The 20705-nt window shown below is 45.5% G+C and overlaps 1 protein-coding gene across 1 annotated transcript in view; it reads left to right on the top strand.

Annotated features, from left to right (window-relative positions):
• The window catches only part of LOC147112526 (WD repeat-containing protein 35-like), a 90903-nt gene that overhangs the window by 35478 nt on the left and 34720 nt on the right, over positions 1 to 20705 (top strand). The window contains exon 9 of the mRNA XM_085996858.1: positions 14780 to 14924. Coding sequence (XP_085852984.1) covers positions 14780 to 14924 — 145 coding nt within the window. The remainder of the gene's footprint in view (positions 1 to 14779; positions 14925 to 20705) is intronic.

The raw sequence follows: 20705 nt of genomic DNA, 5'->3' as shown, positions 1-20705 counted from the left end.
AGCTGAATTTGAGGAGGACACTCCCTAATTCCTCACAGTTGACAGTGTCAGGCCTTTGTGAGGTCAAAGAATGTCATGTGCAGCGGTTGTTGCTGTTCCCTGCATTTCTGTTGTATTTGACGCGCGGTGACGACCATGTCCATTGTGCCCCTTAGTGGGCGGAATCCGAATTGCGACCCTGGGAGGAGCTCTTCAGCTTCAGCCACTGGGAGAAAGCAATTGAGGAGGATTCTTGCGATGACTCCCTGTGGCAGACAGCAGGGAAACTCTTTTGTAATTACCGCAATCAGACTTGTCACCTTTCTTGAAGATGGTCACGATTACGGCGTCTCTGAGATTCTCCTGGCACGCTCTCCTTCCAAATAAGAGAAATGAGTTAATGTATTCGCGCCAATAGTGCTTCTCCACCATGCTTTAGTGCCTCGGCGGGGATTCCATTGGCTCCTGAGGCCTTGTTGCTCTTCAGTTGTCGGATGGCCCTTTCAATCTCATGCCGGGCTGGGGTTGTGCTGAAGTGGTGGCGGGTGGCATGCTGCGGGATGGAGTTGCGGACACTCGAGTCGAAGACAGAGTCTCAGATAAGGAGGTCTTCGAAGTGCTCCTTCCAGCGGGCACTGACTGCCTCTCTGTCCTTGATGGGTACCTCTCCGTTCTTGGCCCGCAGTGATGTAGGACCTTGGGTGCTTTGGACCGTAGGTGGTCTTGACTGCGCTAAAGAATCCATGCATGTCGTGGTCGTCGGCTAGCTGCTGGATCTCCTGCACTTTCTCCACCCACTTTCTGTTCTTTAGGTCGCAAGTTTTGTGTTGGACCTCGGCCTTCAGGCGTCTGTAGAGCTGCTTTCTTGCTCCCGAGTTGTGTTGCTGTTTCCAGATCGGGAATGCCTTGCGCTTGCGGCTTATTAGCTCCTGGATCTCCTGGTCGTTCTTGTCGAACCAGTCTTGGTGTTTCCTGGTCGAGCGACGGAGCGTCTTTTCACAGGTGCTGATTATGGAGGCCTTGAGTGCAGACTGTGAAAACTCTGAGTCACTGGGAGACGCCAGGTTGTTTGTTAGGTGCAGGCTGAATTGGGCTTTCTTAGCAGGGTCATTGAGTGCTCCAGCGTTGATTTTCCTGCGGCATTGTTTCTGTTGCCGCTGCTGTTTTGGGGCTACATTGATGGAGATGACAGAGTGGATTAGTCGGTGGTCTGCCCAGCAATCCTGTCATGGTGCGGGTGATGCGGACGTCCTTGTGGTCCCTCGCTTGGACGATCACGTAGTCCAGCAGATGCCAGTGCTTGGAGCGAGGGTGTTGCCATGAAGCCTTGTACTTGTCTCTCTGCTGGAACAAGGTGTTGGTTATGACAAGGCCATGTTCTAAGCATTTCATCAGGAGGAGGGTGCCGTTGAAGTTGGCTTTCCCTACCCCCTCTCTGCCGATCGCACCTCCCCAGAGGTCTGTGTCCTTTCCAACTCTGGCGTTAAAGTCGCCAAGGAGGATCAGCTTGTCACCCGTTGGGACTCGGGACTGAGATTGTTCGAGGCTGGAGTAGAATTCCTCTTTGGTCTCATCTGTGGCTTCCAGTGTTGGGGCATACGCACTGATGACCGTAGTGCACTGGTTCCAGGCTAAGGTAAGCCGAAGAGTCATGAGGCGTTTGTTTATTCTGCAAGGGGAGATGTCCAACTAGCTCATTTTTTATGGCGAAGCCTACCCCATGGAGGCGGCGTTCTTCTTCAGGTTTGCCTTTCCAGAAGAAAGTGTAACCACCGCCTTGCTCCTTGAGCTGGTCTTCCCCTGCCCGCTGGGTCTGACTTAGGCGGCGATGTCAATGTCGAAACGTCTGAGTTCCCGGGCAACGATAGCAGTACGGCGTTCCAGTCTGTCGCTGTTGGGGTTGTCCATGAGGGTCCTGACGTTCCAGGTCCCGAACTTCATTTTAAAGGGTGGAAGATGCCTGTGCGTGGATTCTTTTATCGTGGGGTGGCCATTGCACACCAGCTACCACACGGGCTTGACAGAGCAAGGTCTTGGTCCAATGGCAAGGAGATCCAAGACGATTGGAGACCAGGCTCTGCTACATCGGCCTAGCACACACACACAAACATTCTCGTACTGTCCTCCTCCCTCCTTCCCGCAGGTCCTCTCTGCTTGGGTTTCATAGGATGCAGTGTGATCCTCCCGGCTTCGCTGTTGGCCCGTGCTGCACCTTCCCTGGGCCCCGACCCCGCTGCTGCTGGTCCACACTGCGCCACTCCTGGGCCTCAACCACGCTGCTGGGCTTGTCCTCACTCCTGGGCCCCGTCCTCGCCCTGGGCCTCCTCCCGGGTCCCGACCTCACTAATGGGCCTCGTTCTCGCTACTGGGTCCTGTCCTCGCTTCTGGGCCTCGATCTCGCTGCTCCTCCTGTCCCTGTTCCTGGGCCTCGTCCTCGCTCCTGGGTCCCGGCCTCGCTCCTGGGCCTCGGCCTCGCTCCTGGGTCCCAACCTCGCTCCTGGGCCTCGGCCTCGCTCCTGGGTCCCGACGTCCCTGCTCCTGGGCCTCGTTCTCGCTCCTGGGTCCCGGCCTCGCTGCTCCTCCCGTCCCTGCTCCTGGGTCTCGACCTTGCTGCTGGGCCTCATCCTCGCTGCTGGGCCTCGTCCTCGCTCCTCCTCCCATCCCTGCTCCTGGGCTTCGTCCTCGCTCCTGGGTCCTGGCCTCGTTGCTCTTCCCGTCCCTGCTCCTGGGCCTCGTTCTCGCTCCTGCGTCCTGGCCTCGCTGCTCCTCCCGTCCCTGCTACTGGGCCTCGTCCTTGCTTCTGGGCCTTGTCCTCGCTGCTCCTCTCATCCCTGCTGCTGGGCCTCGTCCTCGCTCCTGGGCCTCGTCCTCGCTGCTCCTCCCGTCCCTGCTCCTGGGCTTCGTCCTCGCTCCCGACCTCACTCCTGGGCCTCGTCCTCGCTCCTGGGTCCCGACCTCGCTGCTCCTCCCGTCCCTGCTCCTGGGCCTCTACCACGCTCCTGTGCCTCGTCCTCGCTCCTGTGCCTCGTCCTCGCTAACTAGGACTCCATGCCTGTACTGACTTACCTCCCTGCAGAACCAGAGCCCGTGAAAACACTGCTTCTCTGTTGGGTGTAAAAGAAAAAGTTTTCTATCATCAATTATATCTGCTGATGGGGTAACAGTGTAAAGGTGCCCTCCTCTTTTGGTGATGCCTCAGGGCCCTCCTGTTTATCCTCCTTTCCTCTAAATCCTAGATGCCCCCAAATAAGCTGACCAGCAGAGTAACCCTCGAGCAGAAGTAAAGTTATCTCCTCAGACAAATGCACAGTCTGGTCCACAAATGAATTCAAATGGTTTAGCAATGACAGCTTGTCTTTTTTAAAAATCATTCAGGCCGTGGGCATTGCTGGTATCGCCAGCATTTATTGCCCATCCCTAGTTGCCCTTGAAGGTGGTGGTGGGTTTTCTTCTTGAACTGATGCAGTCCATGGAATAAAGGAAACTCGTGGAAGAGGGCATCCCGTTAGAAGGATAAATCTTAAAAGGGTTTCCTTGAATTGTGAATGTGATGAGATGTTATATAAATGCAAGTTTGTTCATTCACTCGTTTTTTTCTTGCTTCCCAATTCCCTCTTCGTAACAGTGCCATCAATCCATAATCTCTTTGAATGATTTGCACGGTGGCATAGTGGTTAGCACTGTTGTCTCACAGCGCCAGGGACCCGGGTTCGAATCCGGCCTTGGGTGACTGTCTGTGTGGAGTTTGCACATTCTCCCCGTGTTTGCGTGGGTTTCCTCCGGGTGCTCCGGTTTCCTCCCACAGTCCAAAGATGTGCAGGTTAGGTTGATTGGCTATGATAAATTGACCCTTAGTGTTAGGGGGATTAAATACATGGGGTTACGGGGATAGGGTGGGATATGTGTTGGTGCAGGGGTTACGGGGATCGGGTGGGATATGTGTCGGTGCAGGCTCGATGGGCCGAAATGGCCTCTATCTGCACTGTGGGGTTTCTGTGATTCTGTGATTTGCAATCAACCATCTGAAAACTCATGCCTTCCCACAGGATTTAACAATGTATCGTAGAAACATAGAAGATAGGAGCAGGAGTAGGCCATTCGGCCCCTCAAGACCGCTCCACCATTTAATGAGATCATGGCTGATTATCCAAATTCAGTACCCTGTCTCTCCTTTCTCCCCATATCCCTTGATCCCTTTAGCCTCAAGAAATATATCCAACTCCTTCTTGAATATATTTAATGAATTGGCCTCAACTGCCCTGTGTGGCAGAGAATTCCACAGGTTCACCACTCTCTGGGTGAAGAAATTCCTCCTCATCTCAGTCCTAAATGGCTTACCCCTTATCCTTAGACTGTGACCCCTGGTTCTGGACTCCCCGCCATCGGGAACATCCTTCCTGCATCTAGTTTGTCTAGTCCTGTTAGAATTTTATAAGTTTCAATGAGTTCCCCTCTTATTCTTCTAAACTCTAGTGAATATAAGCCTAATCGACCCAATCTCTCCTCATATGTCATTCCTGCCATCCCAGGTATCAGTCTGGTGAATCTTCGCTGCACTCTCTCCATGGCAAGTACATCCTTCCTCAGATAAGGCGGCCAAAACTGCACACAATACTCAAGGTGTGGTCTCACCAAGGCCCTGTACAACTGCAGCAAGACATCTTTGCTCCTGTACTCAAATCCTCTCGCTATGAAGACCAACATACCATTTGCCTTCTTAACCGCCTGCTGCACCTGCATGCTTACCTTCAGCAACTGGTGCACAAGGACACCCAGGTCTTGTTGCACTTCCCCTTTTCCCAATCTATTGCTGTTCAGATAATCTGTCTTCCTGTTTTTGCCACCGAAATGGATATCCTCGCATTTATCCACATTATACTGCATCTGCCATGCATCTGCCCAATCGCCCAATCTGTCCAAATCATACTGGAGTTTCTCTGCATCCTCCTCACAGCACACAGTCCCACCCAGCTTTGTGTCGTCTGCAAACTTGGAGATATTACATCTAGTTCCCTCGTCTAGATCATTAATAAATATTGTGAATAACTGGGGTCCTAGCACCAATCCCTGCGGTACCCCACTAGTCACTGCCTGCCACTCTGAAAAGGACCTGTTTATTCCAACCCTTTGCTTCCTGTCTGCCAACCAGTTCTCTATCCAAGAAAGTACCTTTCCCCCAATCCCATGTGCTTTAACTTTACATACTAATCTCTTATGCAGGACCTTATCGAAAGCCTTTTAAAAGGCCAAATACACCACACCCACTGGTTCTCCCTTATCTATTCTACCAGTTACATCCTCAAAAAATTCCAGTAGATTAGTCAAGCATGATTTACCTTTTGTAAATCCATGTTGACTTTGTCCGATCCTGTCACTGTTTTCCAAGTGCTCTGCTATTACATCTTTTATAATAGACTCTAGCATTTTCCCCACTACCGATGTCAGGCTTATCGGTCTATAATTCCCCGTTTTCTTTCTACCACCCTTTTTAAATAGTGGGGTTACATTAGCTATCCTCTAATCCATGGGAACTGCCTTTACAGTAGAAGACATGAAGAATATCCCAAAACTGGACAAACAGGGGACTAAAGGGGGGGAGGAGCTAAACACGATCAAAATCACTAAGGAAGTGGTACTCGGTAAAATAATGGGACTCCAGGCAGATAAATCACCTGGACCTGATGGCTTACATCCTAGGGTCTTGAGGGAAGTGTCGGTAGGGATTGTGGATGCATTGGTAATAATTTTCCAAAACTCCCTGGACTCAGCAAAGGTCCCGGCAGACTGGAAAACTGCTAATGTAACACCCTTATTTAAAAAGGGCAGTAGACAGAAGGCTGGAAACTATAGACCGGTTAGCCTAACATCTGTGGCAGGTAAAATTTTGGAGTCCATTATTAAGGCGACAGTAACAGGACATTTGGATAATCATAATTTAATAGGACAAAGTCAGCATGGTTTTATGAAGGGGAAGTCATGTTTGACAAATTTGCTGGAGTTCTTTGAGGAAGTAACATATAGGGTGGATAAAGGGGAACCAGTGGACGTAGTGTATTTAGACTTCCAAAAGGCATTTGACAAGGTGCCACACAAAAGATTATTGCTTAAGATAAAAAATCACGGGATTGGGGGTAATATTCTGGCATGGATAGAGGATTGGCTATCTAACAGAAGGCAGAGAGTTGGGATAAATGGTTCATTCTCAGACTGGCAATCAGTAACAAGTGGTGCTCCGCAGGGGTCAGTGCTGGGTCCCCAACTCTTTACAATCTATATTAACGATTTGGAGGAGGGGACCGAGTGTAACATATCAAAGTTTGCAGATGATACTAAGATGGGAGGGAAAGTAGTGAGTGAGGAGGACATAAAAAACCTGCAAGGGGACATAGACAGGCTAAGTAAGTGGGCAAAGATTTGGCAGATGGAATACAATACTGGAAAGTGTGAGGTTATGCACTTTGGCAGGAAAAATCGTAGAGCAAGTTATCTTAATGGCAAGAAACTGGAAAGTACTGAAGTACAAAGGGATTTGGGGGTCCTGGTGCATGAAACTCAAAAGGTTAGTATGCAGGTGCAGCAAGTGATTAAGAAGGCCAATGGAATGTTGGCTTTCATTGCTAGGGGGATAGAATATAAAAATAGGGAGGTATTGCTTCAGTTGCACAAGGTATTGGTGAGACCGCACCTGGAATACTGCGTACAGTTTTGGTGTCCATACTTAAGAAAGGACATACTTGCTCTCGAGTCAGTACAAAGAAGGTTCACTCGGTTAATCCCGGGGATGAGGGTTGGACATATGAGGAGAGTTTGAGTAGATTGGGACTCTACTCATTGGAGTTCAGAAGAATGAGAGGCGATCTTATTGAAACATATAAGATTGTGAAGGGGTTGGGTCGGGTGGATGCGGGGAGGATGTTCCCGATGATGGGTGAAACTAGAACTAGGGGGCATAGTCTTAGAATAAGGGGCTGCTCTTTCAAAACTGAGATGAGGAGGAACTACTTCACTCAGAGGGTGGTAGGTCCATGGAATATGCTGCCCCAAAAAGCTGTAGAAGTTACATCATTACATAAATTTAAAACAGAAATAGACAGTTTCCTAGAAGTAAAGGGAATTAAGGGTTATGGGGAGCGGGCAGGAATTTGGACATGAGTCTAGGTTCGGATCGGTCATGGCCCTGTGGGTAGCGGAGTGGGCCCAGGGACCGTGTAGCCTGATCCTGCTCCTATTTCGTGTGTCTAATTCTGTCAGATTCAGGAGATGGTTCTGTGATAATAGATTGGCGGTTAGGATCAGATCAGCCATGATCTTATTGAATGGCGGAGCAGGCTCGAGGGGCCAATTGGCCTACTCCTGCTCCTATTTCTTATGTTCTTATGTTCCAGAATCTATAGAATTTTGGAAGATGACCAACAATGCATCTACTATTTCTAGGGCCACTTCCTGAAGTACCCTAGGATGTAGATTATCAGGCCCTGGGGATTTATCGGCCTTCAATCCCGTCAATTTCCCTAACACCATTTCCCTACAAATACTGATTTCATTCAATTCCTCCCTCTCATTGGACCTGATGTTCCCCGACATCTCAGGAAGGTTATTTGTGTCCTCCTTTGTGAAGACAGAACCAAAGTATGTATTTAATTGGTCATTCAGGTCTTTGTTCCCCATTATAAATTCCCCCGATTCTGACTGCAAGGGACCTACGCTTGACTTCACCAATCTTTTTCTCTTCACATATCTATAGAAGCTTTTACAGTCAGTTTTTATGTTCCCTGCCAGCTTACTCTCATAATCTATTTTCCCCCTCTTAATTAATCCCTTTGTCCGCCTTTGCTGAATCCTAAACTGCTCCCAATCCTCAGGTTTGCTGCTTTTTCTGGCCAATTTATATGTCCTCTCCTTGGATCTTATGCTATCCCTAATTTCCCTTGTTAGCCACGGTTGAGTCACCTTTTTTATATTATTTTTATGCCAAACAGGGATGAACAAATTCTGTAGTTTATCCATGCGATCTTTAAATGTTTGCCATTGTCTATCCACCGTCAACCCTTTAAGTGACATTCCCCAATCCATCCTACCCAACTCGCGCCTCTTACCATCGTAGTTTCCTTTATTTAAATTCAGGACCCTAGTCTCTGAGTCAACTACTTCACTCTCCATTTTAATGAAGCATTCTATCATATTATGATCGCTCCTCCCCAAGGGGCCTCGCACAACAAGATTGCTAATTAATCCTTTCTCATTACAAAATACCCAGTCTAAGATGGCCTGATCTCTAGTTGGTTCCTCGACATATTGGTCCAGGAAACCATCCCGTATACAATCTAGGAATTCCTCCTCCACAGTATTGTTACTAATTTGGTTAGCCTAATCTATATGTAGATTAAAGTCACCCATGATAACTGCTGTGCCCTTATTGCACGTGTCTCTAATTTCCCGTTTAATGCCATCCCCAACCTCCGCATTACTGTTTGGGGGTCTGTATACAACTCCCACTAACGTTTTCTGCCCCTTGGTATTTCTCAGCTCTACCCATACAGATTCCACATCATCAGAGCTAATATCCTTCCTTACTATTGTGTTAATCTCTTTAACCAGCAATGCTACCCCACCTCCTTTTCCTTTTTTCCTGTCCTTCCTGAATATTGAATACCCCTGGATGTTGAATTCCCAGTCTTGGTCACCCTGGAGCCATGTCTCCATAATCCCAATTATATCATATCCGTTTACGTCTATTTGCGCAGCTAATTCATCCACCTTATTATGAATGCTCCTCGCATTAAGACACAAAGCCTTCAGGCTTGATTTTTTTAACACTCTTAGTCCTTTTAGAATTCTTATTTACTGTGGCCCTGTTTGATTTACACCCTTGATTCCTCTGCCTTCCAGTTTAGCTTTTCTCCTTCCTGTCTTTTGTTTCTATCCTTGCTTCCCTTTCCTCTGCCTCCCTGCACAGGTTCCCAACCCCCTGCCATTTTAGTTTAAACCCTCCCCAACAGCACTAGCAAACACTCCCCCTAGGACATCGGTTCTGGGCCCGCCCAGGTGCAAAGTGTCCAGTTTGTACTGGTCCCACCTCCCCCAGAACCGGTTCCAATGTCCCAGGAATTTGAATCCCTCCCCCTTGCACCTAGCCACATATTCATCTGAAATAGCCTTCTATTTCTACTCTGACTAGCACATGGCACTGGTAGCAATCCTGAGATTACTACCTTTTTGAGGTCCTATTTTTAAATTTACCTCCTAACTCCCTATATTCAGCTTTTAGGACCTCATCCTGTCTGTTACCTATATCGTTGGTACCTATATGCACCACCACAACTGGCTGTTCACCCTCCCCCTCCAGTATGCCCTGCAGCCGCCCCGAGACATCCTTGAGCCTTGCACCAGGGAGGCAACATACCATCCTGGAGTCTCGTCTGCGGCCGCAGAAACGCCTATCTATTTCCCTTACAATAGAATCTCCTATCACTATAGCTCTCCCACTCTTTTTCCTCCCGTCCTGTGCAGCAGGACCACCCATGGTGCCAGGAAGTTGGCTGCTGCTGCCTTCCCCGATAAGCCATCTCCCTCAACAATATCCAAAGTGGTATATCTGTTTGAAAGGGGGATGGCCACAGGGGACCCCTGCACTACCTGCCTGCGCCTACTGCTCTGCCTGGTGGTCACCCATTCCTTTCCTGCCTGTGCAGCCTTTACCTGCGGTGTGACCAGCTCCCTAAACTTGCTATCCACGATGTCCTCAGCATCGCGAATGATCCAGTATGTATCCATTCGCAGCTCCAGCGCTGCAATGCGGTCTGTCAGTAGCTGCAGCTGTATACACTTCCCGCACACATAGTTGTCAGGGACACTTCCAGTGTCCCTGATTTCCCACATAGTGCAGGAGGAGCATGCCACGGTACCGAGCTGTGCTGCCATGATTTACCCTTTAATTAATTCAAATTAAATTAAATCAAATCAATACCATCCATTACCTGTTCTCACACATAACCTTCACACTCTGTTTATCTATATTATAGTGATCCCTACTATTTGTTTTTTGCCAATTTATTTTATTTCTTGCTGTAAAACATTGCCTCTCTGATCACAGCTGTTTACCCTGTAATTATATGTTCATATTTTCCATGTAATGCTTCTTCTGTCCCTTTTACCCCTGGTTTCTAGTTTAATTATTTATCACTTCAGGTGAATGTAATAGTCTGTTATTCTTTTACATATATTTAGCCATAGTCCATCTCTTAGAAACAGCCTAAATCTAAACTTGCTCTAATTATTTGAACAGATTTCCACACACCAATTGTCAGGTCACCAGTATGGCTAAAAATGTCCTGTTCCTCTTTTTCCTTTTACTGTTCCTCTACAAATAGATGCAAACAGTCCCAGTTGTTTATTTTATTCCATTACATGTAAAAAAAGAAATAAAGTCCCTGATACTGTAAAGGTTAGGCTGCAAGACTTTCCAAAATATTTGAGTTTAAAATTGTTCAATGTTCTGAAATTTTATTACATTTGGTGCAATAAGTCTATTGCTAAATTATATCACTGCATTTTGGTATTTAGTAGTGCAATGGATTCATTTATACATTTCCTTCAAACAAAGTATTATTGAACTTTTACAGAGAGGAAGTACATGCATTCATATAGACCATTATTGCATCTCTCAGCAATATCACAGAGCTTTGCATCGAATAAATTACTTTGAAGTGCAGTTACTAAAGTGCATATATGCTGCAGCCATTTTGTTTTCAGGAAGATCCCACAAACGGATTGAAGGAGGGATGTTGGCCCGACACAGTAGAACTCTTTGCTATTTAAGTAGTTCTATGGGATCTTTAACACCCACCTGAACTACCAAAACAGGCAGTCACGACCTCAATTTAACATCTTAACATGGGACCTCCTAACAGTGCAGTAATCTCTGATTTTATGCTCAAGTCCTGAAGTGGGGCTTGATCTCTCAACCCTCTGTCTCCAAACTGAGAGTACTGTCAACTGAGCCAAGCTGATGTATGTTAGGAATAAAAAACTGTATGGAATGATTATTAAAATGCAGCCATTATTTTAATTAGTGATATTTTTATAAAATCTGAATTATCCATAGCATTGATTTTATTGGGCATTGTGTCATATTTTTCACTAATTTCTTTTTTCCCATTTTACAATTCAAGATTTAGATGATGAATAATGGCCCAGAAATTCGGGTCGGGGGCTTCCCGCGGGTGCAAGCCCCCGACCTACACTTACCTAGCGCGCCGGCAGTTGACCTCTTGGTCTGCGTGGAATTCCTCTCCGAGGCCTGTCCCAGAGGCCGGCACGCTATGCTGGCGTGTTCCAGGGGCGTAGTTAGTGCGAAGCGTCCCCTGGGATCACGTGAGCAACAGGCAGCCAATCGGAGCAGGGAATGCTCCATTCATAAGTCTTGACAGATAGACCTGTCAAAACGTATAAATGCTGAGGCTGTAAAACTACTTTACCTTCAAATAATTTTTTTTTTAAATCACACTTTGTAAATAAACTATAAATGACATTAAATAACTATTTTAAACAAAAATTTAAATTTTTGAAAAAAATAATTTTATAAAAAAATGGGGCTAAAAATAAACTTACCTTGCTTTAAAGTATTTAAAAGTAAAAAACCTTTGGAAAAAATGTTATAATTTTAAATAATTGACCACTTACCTTTGAAAATGAAGTCCTTACGGCTGCTTTTTACATTTCTAAAATGTACAGACTTACCCGCACGTTAAAAACTGGAAAAAAAAGGAAGTTCAACGCGCACTCGCAGACTCCCGCGCGCACGCGTTCGGCCTCTGAACCCCTTGGTTCAGAGGATCGGAAGTGCCAGTTTCCCGCGCATGCGTAGTGCATGCAAGATTCCGGCACTTCCATCGGGTCCACGCGTGAGTACTCCGTCCGTACTCACGCGTTGGGACCCGAATTTCTGGGCCAATAAGTCTTTGATAGCTGCAAATGAACACCCAGAGGGATGTATGACTGTAACATGTGTAAACATAAGAAATAGGAGCAGGAGTAGGCCATTTGGCCCTTCGAGCCTGCTCTGCCATTCAGTAAGATCATGGCTGATCTTCTACCTCATCTCCACTTCCCTGCACTATATCCCTTGATTCCCTTAATATTCAAAAATCTATCAATCTCTGTCTTGAATATACTCAACGACTGAGCCTCCACAGCCCTCTGGGGTAGAGAATTCCAAAGATTCACCATTCTGAGTGAAGAAATTTCTCCTCATCTCAGTCCTAAATGGCCGACCCCTTATTCTGAGACTGTGACCCCTGGTTCTAGACTCCGCAGCCAGGGGAAACATCCTCCCTGCATCTCCCCTGTCAAGTCCTGTAAGAATTTTGTATGTTTCAATAAGATCACCTCTCATTCTTCTAAACTCTAGAGAATATAGGCCTAGTCTACACAATCTCTCCTCATAGGATAATCCCCCCCATCCCAGGAACCAGTCTGTGAACCTTCGTTGCACACCGTTGTAAAAGAAGAACTCAGTTTGATGATTATAGAAATAGATTTAAAGCAAGATGCCCAACTGTTCTGTTGGACATGGTGGGTGCTGCTGTGGATGAGGGCGAAATGTGTTTAGTGTGCAGCATCCCAAGATGTGCGGGTTAGGTTGATTGGCTATGATAAAAATTGACCCTTAGTGTTAGGGGGATTAAATACGTGGGGTTACGGGGATAGGGTGGGATATGTGTTGGTGTAGGGGTTACGGGGATCGGGTGGGATATGTGTCGGTGCAGGCTCGATGGGCCGAAATGGCCTCTATCTGCACTGTGGGGTTTCTGTGTGTTCTGTGTGTGTGATTAAGTTTTAGAGGTGCGAGTACGGATAGATATTCTGGAATTTGGGAGTCGAGGAATATTTATGCAAAACTTTCCACAGAAGATTAAGTAGGTGAAGTAGAGTCCATAATTGGGTAAACTGTACATGGTTTATGAAAAGAACAAGCTTAATGGGTGAATAGCCTTTTCTGTTCTGTGCATTATTGCGTAAACCTAAGATTTCCATTATCATCCTGCCATGAGCCTGCTTTCTGTTTCAGAATTACTAACTTTTGTGTAGTACATTGCATTTTTCCAAGGTAGTTGTAAATGTTACTGGATCATCGTACCTTTTAGGGTATTGCTCCAGATGATGATAATTGAATATTTATTTATATTTTGCATTGCAGACTGTTCATGCATACTACTTTTACATTTTGACATAAACTCATGATGGACAGGGAAATAGTGATGGGACTGCTGAACAGATACACAATATGGTCTTGTGAATTTTTCTTGCATATTTGTTCTCCGTGGAAATCTTTTGGAAAAATTAATTTTATTAAAGGTTTTCTATATATAGAAGATTAAGCATGTACTAGGCAAAGTGAGATATAATTATACTGGCATTGCTGAAGGGATAATTACAAGTCCTAGCCCTTTCGGGCTACCCCAGATCAGGCGTATTCCCCAGACATTCACCTTCAACTTAAGTTAGAGAGAGCCGAATTCCATAAGACGCTTAAATGGGTCTAAAGGTTCAGGCTATCTCTCCCTAAAGGAAAGGAATGACTGAAGATGTTACCGTCCTCCAGATAGCATTTTTAATAAGTTTAGCTAGACTGTAACCTTCCGGATATTATGAGGGCCTGGAATACCCCCAGAATTCTGCAACTCCTGACAAAAGAGTGTACAGAAATTGGGTTTGCGAGTTTATACAGAATTACTCTGAGACAATTCTAAAAATATATAGTTTTATTTAAGAGCCGGCATTCATTTGACAGCTGTTGAATCAGTCGCAACATTAACAATTCAAAATACAGATAGCTTACGTTTCTTATTTCTCAGAGATCCTTATTTTCAAAGCTTTACTTCGTTACATTTCTTACTTATTTCTAAATCCAGATTATCCACCAAAATCAATTACTTTGATTACCTGAGACTCAAAGTTAAAAAGTTACAGAGCGTGCCTGTGAAGTTGAGAAACGCTTGGCCCGTTGAGCGAGTTCTGACTTTCTGTTTGAAAAGCTCTTATTTTTATACCCTTTTTGCAGTGGTTTATTCTTTGAAGTTCTCTGCTGATGTCAGCTAATTGTCTTTATTCATTATCTCTTTTGAATGTTTTCTATCTTACTGTCAATTCAACTATTGCATGCATAATTATGTCTCTACCTTTAGGTGTTTCAAAAACCATCATTATATTTAAGACACTTCAGCTAGGGTGGTTCATGTATTTTTAGCTATCTCAAGTGGTTGCATATTTAATTGTGTTTCCTGTCTTCCAAATTTAACATAAAAACTATTTGACCAGCAGGTGTTTCTTTTACTTGATGTCATCTTTTCAAAGGCACATGCCTCTTTTAATGTTTGTGTTTCTGTTCAATGTGTTAGCTGGTAACACCTTAAACTGGGCATTTTCATTGTGTTCCCTTCAAACTCTAGACCTTTCAGAAGCGCCATCTGCCATTTCAATAGGGTAATTGTTTTAGTATATTTAACTGATTCCCATTTCAAAGCTTGTTTGGTTTTTACAACTTTGTTAAACAACTGATCTTTATCTCAGAAGCCTGTTTTCTGTTTACAGCCTGTGTCTCCAAGGCTTTAGATTTTTAAACCCAGTATATCATGTATTAATAATATCAGTATTCTGTTCATATTATGGTGTATCTTTTTGAAATATGGCGTATTCCCTCACATTGCTACATTAGATTTATAATGGCATTACTGCCAAGGTTATTTTCTGATTCACTTTTTGACATTATTAAATAAAGCTATTATTACTTTTGTTATAGATCCCTTGTTTGTAACCATGACAAAAACACATGTAATTGTGGCCTCTAAAGAAGCATTCTACACCTGGCAATATCGTGTGGCCAAGAAACTCACAGCAATGGAAATCAATCAGGTGGCACGAACAAGGAAGGAGGGACGGGAGAGGTTAGTATTATCAATTGCTAGAGATGCAACCAAGTTTGGACCAGCCAGCATGGTAATAGGCGCTCGACAGTAGGATTGAGTGATTATGGGCTGGATTTTGCCAATGGGGAGCTTTTGGAGGCGGGACTCCCACTTGTCTGGTTTCAGTCCCGCCTCTATCAACTTCTAGCCATCCCACGCTATTTTCCCTTGATTGCCCAGCCGGTTACAGAGTACGTCAGATGAATTGTCATCGTTTGACAGCTCTGTGAAGCTGTCAAACACTGACATTCTATGTTGTTTGATGTGTTCTTGAATTCAAGACTCATCAAAGCTCTTTTGCAGAAATTAGATGGTTGTTGCATTGGAGAATGTAACGGCCATCTGTCGTCTCTGCCGCGGAGGTGCGAGACTCTACGCACACCCAACTCTTGAAGCCTGCAGGAAGAAACAAAGGTAAGTAAACTTTTTTTTAACACTTTCCACTTACCTCACATACTCACCTCTCCACACTTGCACCCATCACTTACCCTCACAGCGCACTTTTGCACCCCTCCGACCCCCGTAGACCCACTACTCGCCTCGGTGACCCTGGCGGTGTTCGGAGCCTTCGAGAAGCCCGCACTTGTGTGGGCAAAATGGGGATAATCCTCTTATCTGCCTGTTAACTACCTGTTAACAGGCAGTTAAGTGGCTGTAATCCCCTTCCCGCACGGGACCCTGCGCGGGTCGGCTACCCACTTCCTGGCAAGATGGCACGGAGGTGGGTTGGGGGCGGGTTGAGCACCCGCCCCCAAATGCTGCCATTTTCCCAGCAGTCCCACCTCCATACCCGCCTCCCCAGGGCTGGTAAGATCGTGCCCTATGTTACTGAGTAAGTTAGCATCAGCCACAGTTCTCTTTCCTGATTGCTGATTAGTATCCCTGCTGAAAAGTGTGCATGCGTAGATGTTGGATAAGGACAAGTTTGGGTTTGGCTGTGGATATCCCTATGATTGAATTCTCTGTTGGCACTCATTGCCCATATTCCTGCATGAAGAATGGCCCCTTGGAGGTTTAATGACTCCTGTGGAACTGTAGCCCAGCATGAGTCGGTGCCTTTAGCAGAGGAGTTACATTTTTTTTTAAGAATATGTTTAAAATCCAGCTCTGACCTTGCGGCCAAATTCACTTTAATAGTATGTGCAAAATGCTTTAGAGTTAGAGAACATAAGAAATAGGAGCAGAAGTAGATAATTCGGCCCTTCGTGCCTGCTCCGCCATTCAATAAGATCATGGCTGACCTATCTAGGTTAAGGGATAGGTCAAAAGAGTTGCAGTGGCAGACATTTAAGGGGATATTTCAAAATACACAGAATATATACATTCCGACAGGAAAGAAAAATTCCAAGGGGAGGACCCACCATCCGTGGTTAACTAAAAAAGTTAAAGATAGTATTAAACTTAAAGAAAAAGCATATAATTGTGCAAAGATGTGTGGCAGGTCAGAAGATTGGACAGAATATAAAAAACAGCAAAGAATGACTAAAAGATTAATAAGGAGAGAAAAATTAGAGTATGAGAGAAAGCTAGCTAGAAATATAAAAACAGATACAGGAAACTTTCGTTTAACCAGAGGTTAAAAGTCCAGAAAGCTCTCTCTACTGGCAAAATTCAGGAGCCGTTTCCTATAAGTTTTTTTACTTCTCGTTGCTTTTTTTTTCCCCAGTCAGACTGAAGCTGTTGCTTAGCTACAGAGACGCTTTTAAGCTGCGGCCGACTGTTTTGAAGCTGTTGCTAAGCAACAGGGTTTGTTGATTCACACGGAGCTGAAAAGCTCCGTATGTTTTAACATTAGCGCTGGTTTATACGGCAGTTTTGATGGGACGGCACCAACTCGGTCCCGTCAGTGCCAGATACCAGAAAGTTTCCTGTAGTACGAGTTTCTATAGATATTTAAAAAAGAAAAGAGTTAACAAAGTGAGCATTGGTCCTATAAAAAGTGAGTTTGGGGAATTAATGGAAAATAAGGAGATGGCAGTTGAATTCAACAGGTATTTTGCATTGGTCTTCACTATAGAGGATACAGGTAACATCCCAGAAATAGCTGTAACTCAGGAAATGGAAGGGAGGGAGGAACTCTAAAAAAATTATAATCACCAGGGAAGTGGTACTGAGCAAATTGTTGGAGCTGCGGGCTGATAAGTCCCTGGGTCCTGATGGACTTCATCCTAGGGTCTTAAAAGAAGTGGCTAGTGAGATAGTTGATGAGTTGGTTTTAATTTTCCAAAATTCCCTAGATTCGGGGAAGGTTCCATTCGATTGGAAAATAGCGAATGTAACTCCTTTATTCAAAAAGGGAGGGAGACAGAAAGCAGGAAACTACAGGCCAGTTAGCTTAACATCTGTCATAGGGAAGATGTTAGAAGCTATTATTAAAGACGTTTTGGCAGGGCACTTAGAAAAGTTCAAAGTAATCAGGCAGAGTCAACATGGTTTTGTGCAAGGGAAATCATGTTTAACCAATTTATTGGAGTTCTTTGAGGAAGTAACATGTGCTGTGGATAAAGGGGAACCGGTGGATGTACTGTACTTAGACTTCCAGAAGGCATTTGATAAGGTGCCACATCAAAGGTTATTGCAGAAAATAAAAGCTCATGGTGTAGGGGGTAACATATTGGTATGGATAGAAGATTGGCTAGTTAACAGGAAACAGAGAGCAGGCATAAATGGGTCATTTTCTGATTGGCAAGATGTAACGAGTGGTGTGCCACAGGGATCAGTGCTGGGGCCTCAACTTTTTACAATTTATATAAATGACTTGGATGAAGGGACCGCAGGTATGGTTGCTAAATTTGCTGATGACACAAAGATAGGTAGGAGAGTAAATTGTAAAGAGGACATAAGGAGGCTACAAAGGGGTATAGATAGGTTAAGTGAGTGGGCAAAGATCTGGCAAATGGAGTATAATGTGGGAAAATGTGAAGTTTTCCATTTTGGCAGGAAGAATAAAAAAGAAGCATATTATCTAAATGGTGAGAGATTGCAGAGCTCAGATGCAGAGGGATCTGGGTGTCCTAGTGCATGAATCGCAAAAGGTTACTATGCAGGTACAGCAAGTAATTAGGAAAGCTAATAGAATGTTATTGTTTATTGTGAGGGGAATTGAATACAAAAGTAGGGAGGTTATGCTTCAGTTATAGAGGGCATTGGTGAGACCACATCTGGAGTACTGTGTACAGTATTGGTCTCCTTATTTAAGGAAGAATGTAAATGCGTTGGAAGCAGTTCAGAGAAGGTTTACTAGACTAATACCTGGAATGGACGGGTTGTCTTATGAGGAAAGGTTGGACGGGCTAGGCTTGTATCCGCTGGAGTTTAGAAGAGTAAGAGGTGACTTAATTGAAACATATAAGATCCTGAGGGGTCTGGACAAGGTGGATGTGGAGAGGATGTTTCCTCTTGTGGGAGAATCTAGAACTAGGGGTCACTGTTTAAAAATAAGGGGTCGCCCATTTAAGACAGAGATGAGGAGAAATTTTTTCTCAGAGGGTCGTGAGTCTTTGGAACTCTCTTCCTCAGAGGGCAGTGGAAGCAGAGTCTTTGAATATTTTTAAGGCAGAGGTAGATAGATTCTTGGTAAGCAAGGGGGTGAAAAGTTATCTGGGGTACGCGGGAATGTGGAGTAATCGGATCAGCCATGATCTTATTGAATGGCGGAGCAGGCTCGAAGGGCCGAGTGGCCTACTCCTGCTCCTAATTCGTATGTTCGTATGTACCTCAACTCCACCTTTCCGCACAATCCCCATATCCCTTGATTCCCTTATTATCCAAATATCTATCGATGCCTGTCTTGAATATACTCAACAACTGAGCATCCACAGCCCCATGGGGTAGAGAATTCCAAAGATTCATAACCTTTTGAGTGAAGAAATTTCTCCTCATCTCAGTCCTAAATGGGAGACTCCTAATTTTGAGACTGTGTCCCCAAGTTCTAGGCTCAGCAGCCAGGGGGAACATCATCCCAGCATCTACCCTGTCAAGCCCTGTAAGAATTTTGTGGCCTAGAAATTCGATAAAGCCCGAAAACGGGCTGTGGCACCGTGGGGCGAGATTTGCTCACGCCCATAAAAAAATCACAGGCAACACATTATCACAGCCGAGCGACGAACGCGCTGCTTCAGGCTGTGCGCTCAGCAGGAGGCCCAATGTTGCATCCCTGGAGCGAGGCTGCCTTTTCTTAAAGTGAGGCTGTTGTTTTAGAAAGCAGTCTCGAGCCCTTAAAGCTCAACTGCCTTCTGAAAAAAAATTAAAAATCATTCCAAACTATGCAGTCTTCAGCTCTTGAAGCTGAACCGCCTTCTGTACGTAGAAAATGGTGCTTCAGCACTAACGGAGATGGCTCAACAAGCACCACTCCAGCTTTGTGCAGGGATCAAAAGTGGAAGACATGTCCTCTACCCACAGGGGGCCCTTCAGAAAGAAGGATATGGGACCAGATCACTGAGGTGGTCAGTGTCGCCCCCAGGACCTATCTCCAGTGCCCAAAGAAATTTCATGACCTCAGACGAGTGGTCAGGGTCAGTAAATGCATCTTCAAAAGCGGTTTCCTACCAACTGCACCACTAGTCTCACACAATGCTCAATGCACGACTGCCCCCCCGCCCCCCCCCCCCATCACTCATCTACCAACAATATCTACCAAACACGAGGCACACCTCGCATTCCTAGCTTCACCTCACCCCCTTGGAGGAGACGGTGCTAGCCATTCTTGGCAGAGGCATGGCTGAGCCCTTGGTCAGCGGCGGGGCTGAAAGAAAACAAGATGCTGGTATCCTCATACGTTATCCTCCTTCTCACATCCCATTTCCCCCTCATCCCACAATATCTTCTGAGGTACAAGCTGCGCATGGTGTAAGCATGCAGCTCTTGCTTTCCCACCCTCCCCTCACCACAACCCTACCCTTGTGCCTTCCTCATTTCAGACACCTAAGATATCCAGTCTGCCCAGCCAGTGGTTGACCAAGGAGAGGGAAGAAGAAGAAACATCGTCACTCGATTTGACACTTCCAGCCACTAGCTCCTCGAGGTCATCCTGCAAGGCCATCTGCAGTGTCTCTTTCCTTCCGCTTCCTCTTCTTCTTCTGCTTCTTCCTCTTCCCTCTGCGAGCAGCTTATCCCCTTTGCTGCCTCTGCTTCTCCATGTGCCCCCAAGGACTGTGAGCAAGTGGTCTGTTGAGAGGCCATCCTTTAACATCCAAAGCCTTGCATGCATCCAGCAGCACTCCCTGCGCACTTTAACAACTTTTAAAATGTATTGCACCAAGCCACTACTTCAATAAAATATTTTTTTAAAACTCCAAAAGCTGAAATCGAAACTTCGCTGAAAGCTATGTGTGTCCCTTTAAGAAGTGCTGACAACGTTTCTGCAGTATTGTGAGCACTGGCAACGGCAGTGCTGTCGACTTATCCAAAATGGCAACCGCTGTGTCCCACGCTGTAAGTGGGCGGAAGCAAGGCAGCCGCCATTTTTTCAAGAAAAATGGTGTTAACGGTCGGTGCTAAGGTAGGGAATTTCCCGGCCTATATATTTCAATGAGATCACCTCTCATTCTTCTAAATTCTAGGGAACATAGGTGTAGCCTCCTCAAACTCTCATAGGACAATTACCCCATCCCAGGAATCAGTCTGGTGAACCTTCATTGCACTCCCTGTAAGGCAAGTATATCCTTCCTTGGGTAAGGAGACCGAAATTGTACACAGAATGATGATCCTACCATGTAGGTAGCCTATATTCTTTGCTGTCTCCTATAGATAGAGCAC

Source organism: Somniosus microcephalus, chromosome 9 (genome assembly GCF_052327205.1).
Source record: "Somniosus microcephalus isolate GS21.2 chromosome 9, FLI_Smic_1.0, whole genome shotgun sequence".
NCBI classification, from domain to species: Eukaryota; Metazoa; Chordata; class Chondrichthyes; order Squaliformes; family Somniosidae; genus Somniosus; species Somniosus microcephalus.
This window is presented reverse-complemented; position numbering and strand designations above follow the sequence as displayed.